This window comes from Poecilia reticulata, linkage group LG9 (assembly GCF_000633615.1).
Source record: "Poecilia reticulata strain Guanapo linkage group LG9, Guppy_female_1.0+MT, whole genome shotgun sequence".
NCBI classification, from domain to species: domain Eukaryota; kingdom Metazoa; phylum Chordata; class Actinopteri; order Cyprinodontiformes; family Poeciliidae; genus Poecilia; species Poecilia reticulata.
Window position 1 is genome coordinate 22765854 of NC_024339.1, and position 5439 is coordinate 22771292.

At 38.5% G+C, this 5439-nt stretch overlaps 1 protein-coding gene across 3 annotated transcripts in view; it reads right to left on the minus strand.

The window, feature by feature from the left end:
• myo1ha (myosin IHa) overlaps nt 1-5439 on the minus strand; it is a 13975-nt gene that overhangs the window by 2671 nt on the left and 5865 nt on the right. For 2 of the 3 annotated variants that reach the window (XM_008418719.2, XM_008418717.2), the window contains 19 exons: nt 5109-5288; nt 4930-5028; nt 4729-4842; nt 4573-4644; nt 4356-4475; nt 3834-3901; nt 3607-3712; nt 3436-3516; nt 3075-3166; nt 2849-2943; nt 2682-2728; nt 2436-2516; nt 1390-1682; nt 1184-1297; nt 1019-1095; nt 867-935; nt 538-622; nt 286-448; nt 117-200 (listed from right to left, as the gene is read on the minus strand). In XM_008418719.2, the coding sequence (XP_008416941.1) occupies nt 117-200; nt 286-448; nt 538-622; nt 867-935; nt 1019-1095; nt 1184-1297; nt 1390-1682; nt 2436-2516; nt 2682-2728; nt 2849-2943; nt 3075-3166; nt 3436-3516; nt 3607-3712; nt 3834-3901; nt 4356-4475; nt 4573-4644; nt 4729-4842; nt 4930-5028; nt 5109-5288 (2040 nt within the window). The remainder of the gene's footprint in view (nt 1-116; nt 201-285; nt 449-537; nt 623-866; nt 936-1018; nt 1096-1183; nt 1298-1389; nt 1683-2435; nt 2517-2681; nt 2729-2848; nt 2944-3074; nt 3167-3435; nt 3517-3606; nt 3713-3833; nt 3902-4355; nt 4476-4572; nt 4645-4728; nt 4843-4929; nt 5029-5108; nt 5289-5439) is intronic. The other variant, XM_008418720.2, reaches the window with a different exon arrangement.

The window sequence follows — 5439 nt, forward strand, 5'->3', positions numbered from 1 at the left end:
GACCCCGCTGAGGGTGTAGAGCTGGTCCAGTGTTCCACGACCAGGACGATATAAACTACTAAAACAAAAAACAGCATTTTATTTTTGTCTTATATGTTGTGGTCAGTGTTTCTTACTTGTGCTTTTTTCTGTGGCGGGATTCCTCGCACATATTTCCGCACCATCAGACGGTAGTGAAGCTTCCGCAGTATCTCTGATGCCTTTAACAAAGCAATAAAACCATCCTCAGAGCCAAAAGTTGACTTTCCATCAGGCTGCATTGAAACGAAACAAACGTTGAGTTACCTCAGTGAGCACAGCTGGGGGAGTTAGCCAGGTTGTCTTATCCAAAACTGTCTTTGGAAGATTGTTTTTCAGCCTGTTCAAGTAGCTTTGTCTCACAAAGACCAGGTACTCTGAGTTATCTGTGCTTTTTGCTTCCCCTCTGTTTATGTAGGCTTTGATGAACCTAAAACAGGAGAACAAAATGCAATTTAGATGAAATGATGTGACGACATTAGGGTGCCATTTTTATTTATTTTATTTTTTTTTGCTTACTTCTTGATGACTTTTACAGCCCATGCTCTTTTCTCTCTCTCCTTCCTGGCCTGTGCTCCTCTCCAACACGTCTCAATCTTTGTTGCTGAAGACATGAAATTAAAGTTAAGTTTGCTTGCACTTCAGCAAAGTCAGAGGTTTGAATATCTGTGAAATGTTCTTAAGTCTAAAACATAATGTCTTTTTTTTAATCACTTGCTGTTGGAGATGTGATAGATATTCTTGGCATAAAAACTGTTTTTCAATCCAGTGTTTGGTGCTGGTATCAAAGTTACCTTCGTGGTTTACAAATATTTAAGCACCAGTCTGTTTCATGTTCTGATATTTACCAGCCTCTTTCTGTTTCTTGAACTCTCCCTTCACTTTGTATCCTTTATACTTGGCCTGAAGTTTTGATGCTGCAAATCCAAAGCATACAAAACCATTAAAAGTCTTAAACAGTAATAATAAAGATTTGATTTGAGATTTGAATTAAACTCACCCAAGTCATGTTTGCATTTCTCATAAGCATCCTCTGTGGCATAAAGGGTCCTAGGATGACGGATGAAGATCTTGGTTCTATAAAAATCCAATCAAGGATGGTAATTTTTTGCCTAAACTGGCTTACTGAGTATTTTTTTAGACTGAATGATAAAGTTTTCTTCACCTTCCCATTTTGTACTCATCAGGCAGGTAGCCCAGGTGTTGAACCAGCACTTCAACCCCATCAGCAGGCATTCCTCTCCAGTGAGGCCAGGTGGCCGGGCACAGGGGTTTGTATCTGTGACATGAGCCAGGTAAACACACACAGGAAACGTTTACACACATGAAATCGAGCACAAATTCATGGGGAAAGATAGGTTTTTGCAGAACCTCTTTAAGAAGTCCTCATACTTCCGACGGTAAGCGAAACCAGCTCTTCTGACTCTGAGATGCTCCATCAGGCCCAGGTACTTCACCTGGTGTCTGATCAGTGCTTCATCAAACTGTCCTGTGATTGGATGACAGCGATCATAAAACGACCGTGTTGATTGCATTGACCTTTTCTGAGCTGACATACCTGGCTGCTTGGACTCATTGGACTTTAGACAGCGTATGTACCAGGCCTCTTTAGCCATGAGCATCTCTGTGAGCTTCTGCAGGCTGTTCTTAAACTGGGTCACTACCTACAGACACAGCCGTACCATCAGTTCAATTGGCAGATACATCATGTATGAATTAAGACTTTTAGTCCGATTGTGGATGACAGATTTTGCCTTGTCAGTCGGAATGTATTATCAACAGTCTTCAAGGGATATAAATTATGGATATAGGCTTAATTATTTGCATACATCTGTATGTATTCTTAAATACATACAGAAATACACATTTCTTAAATACATATTCTTAAATACAATGTCTTTTAGCAAACTGCAGAAACACCAGACACTTTTTGTAGTCAGCAGCAAGCTCAAGGAATCATTCTGGTGGAACATTTCACCACTTTTCTGACCAGAATTGGCAAAGTCCCTACAAATCAGTTGGCGTCCACAATATTTTTATTAAGTCTGTGATCGGGGTCAGTCCAGAAGCTTAACGATACCTGATAGAACATTCGATTTTATCCAAGTTTAATTACCAGCTTCTTGATTTTAGGTGAAGTTGATAAATTTGGATGTAGTTTTCCTTTATTCCCTTTTTGTGTAAGATAGTTCAATGGCCTCTTCAAAGAGTTTCATTCTGAAAATACTTTATGTGGAATTAAAATGGCTCCATGCCAGGAAACCAGTTAACTGGTGCGTCATTTCTGATAGGAACAGTGGCCAAATACCCAATTGGTGTCTGTAAAAATTCATCTAAGATGTTTGTTGCATCATCAATACATGAACAATTTTACATTTTATTGTTACCAATAAGAATCCAAACACAGATGAACTTACTGTCTCTGGTCTCCTCTTGTTAGTTGTGTCCACAGCAGAGAAGCACTCCCTGACAATCGTATTTTTTGACTGACACACCAGCTTTAAAAGGAAGTGAGAATCCACTTTAGTGCATGTTTACATCAAGATAAAAAATTATTAAATATCATCCATCTGCAGTCTTAATTTACTGCAGTCTTGCAACAACATACTTTTTGATTACATATCTGTATCTCAATAATTAGAGGTGCAAAAATCTGTACTTACATTTTTTATGTTTCTGTATAACAGGTCATTATTTTTGTCAAGAAAACCTAAAAATGTAAAAAAAATAAATAAATGTTAAAAAAAAAAGTTAAAGGACTGCCACTATGAAATGACAGCAGTCCAGATGTTAATGTGAAAATGGCCTCTGGACTGTGGTTTTATTTTACCCACAACGCAGTAGGTGACCTCCCCGGCGTAATGCAGGAGTCTGAAATCTCCCCTCTCCAGAGTCTTCCGTGTCATTTTGTCGGCCAGTCTGTGTCTGCAGTCAAAGAGGTGGAAACAAAGTCAGAGGTGAATCATAACTCCTTGTCTTCATGAAGCCACAGTCCACTCCACTGAGCAGAAACCTGATGTTTGTGGTCGCTAATAATGCTACAGATTTGAACTCACGTCACAAAGTGCGGGTGATTGCCCATCTTTTCTTCTAATCTCTCCAGAAAGGTGAGATCGGTGGCATCTCCTGGCCTCAGACACTCTTCATCCTGCAGAATCAGATTCAGRTATTTATTTTATTATTATTAAACATCACTTACACCGCCATATTCAGTAAATTAGCGTATTATTGAAAAGTTCCTTTATTTCAGCAATTTAATTCCCCATGACTAATATAATGATGGTTTCCCACTTACAGCTAATGAAAGCATGTGATTTCATTACATATTAAAGATTGAAAAAAACTACATTTTTACTACAAAAATATGGACAAATACGACTGTATTTATGTGAAAAGACTTTTCTGAGGATTACACACCAGTATCGATATGATTCCTCTGTGTTTCTCCTCAACCAGGTCACAGATGATCTTATTGTTGAAGAACTGAACCGGCTCCCACTTTGAGAACAAACCACTTAGAATAAAGCTAGAAAATGTTGATGATCATTCATTTTGCTTTTTCTTTTTCCATGTTTTGATCAGTCTCACCTCAATTCCCTCAGCTTCGTATTCTTCCTGCTCAGCTTTGAGCGTCAGCTGGATAAAAAGCTGCTGCAGCTTCTCGTTGCAGTAGTTTATACAGAACTGTTCAAAACTGATGACAAAGAGGGCAAATATTTCTGTTTTTTAGTGCAAAACTCATGTATGATGGTAGCATTGGGCAAAAATGTGTTGTATATTTATCAGAAAATCAACTATAGGAGAATGCAGCTCACCTGTTAACATAGAACACCTCAAATCCATATATGTCCAGAAGCCCGATGACAGTCTTCCGTGAAGAGTCCTAGCAGAAAATATTGAACTTTAATATACTATTCTCACCCCTTGAATGTTTCCACATGTTGTTATGTCACAGCCATGAATGTAGCTGTATTTCATCTGGAGTTTTATTGAGAATACCTTATGCAAGAAGATGAATAGAAGTGGTGGAAAAATAATGCATAGTTTTTTTTTTGTTTTTTTTTTTACTTTTCTTTTAAAATACAAGTGTGGTGTGAATTTGCTCTAACACCTTAAGTAAAAACCAGTGAAAACAATTCTAAGTTAGCAGAAAACGTTGCTACCTGCGGGTTATGACTCTTTAAATTATCTCAGTTATTTTATTACAATTTTTTTGAGAATGCCATAAAAATGCATTGAATATTGTGGTTGCAAAAGGAAAAATGTAAAAAGTTCAAAGGGGTGTTTATGTTTTAGCTTTGAAAATAAAAACCGGTATGTAAGCTTTTACATCATACCTTGTTCTCCATGGACTCATTAATCCTGTTGACCAACCAGGTAAAAGTCTGTCCGTAGATGGCTTTGGCCAGGGCGTCTCTGACATAGATGGCGTGGTCTATTGTGAACGGACTGAGGACCTTAAAAATATATATTTTTAAAAAGTCACAGTTGTAGTTGGGAGAAACACTGTTTTATCACCTAATGAGGGTAAAAGAGGCTTTGGTGTCTGTGCACCTGCTCTGTTTTGGCTTCAATCTTTCTGAATGTAAGTCCTTCCTTAAGGCTGTTGGCATCCACCCCCAGGAGCTGTGAAGGAAACCGAAATGAGTCACCAGATGGATTTCTGAGCCTAGTCCGGACATCAAACTCAGGAATGTTTGCTTTCCTTACATCTGAAACCCAGTTCAGCTCAGTGTTGTTCTTCAGGAGGGCGTGACCTTTACTGTCCGGATCAAAGTGAACGTTTCCCAAATGGAGAACGCTCGCAACCACCCTAAACAGATGCTGCACAGGGACACTCAGGTTTTTTTTTCTTTTTTTTTACCAACATGTTCATGTTAAAACTGGTTCATGCAAAGCCATTCAACTTACACTGGTGTTAGTTTCATCAAATTCAATGACTTGCAGGGCATTTTTGACAGATTTCCAGTCATTTTTGTCATTAATAGACGACACAATGGCACATTCCCCCTGTTGGAAACAAAGAACACACATCTATAAAATATTTCTAGTCATCATAATTAAGAATGCTCTTCTGAAGTCATACAAACCTGCGTTAGGTAGTAGTAATGCTGGACGTCTCTCTCAAGGCCCAGCTGCGTCAGCAGGTCATCGGATCCTCCTTCCACCAGCTGGTAGAAAACGTGGAAGTTCCTTTCTCCGTGATTCTGGTGCACAACCCTCGATTTCTCCAGCAGGTAGTTCAGGATGTGGCCTCCAACAGCATCTCCCTTCAGGCATCAAGATTTACATTTGATCATGTTAACATTATATGCATTATATGCTGACTTTGCTTTCTTTTCATTGGCTTTGTAAGGTAAAAGAAAAAAACATGTTTTAATTGTTTTGATCCTTGTTTCTTTTTTACTGGTATATATATAT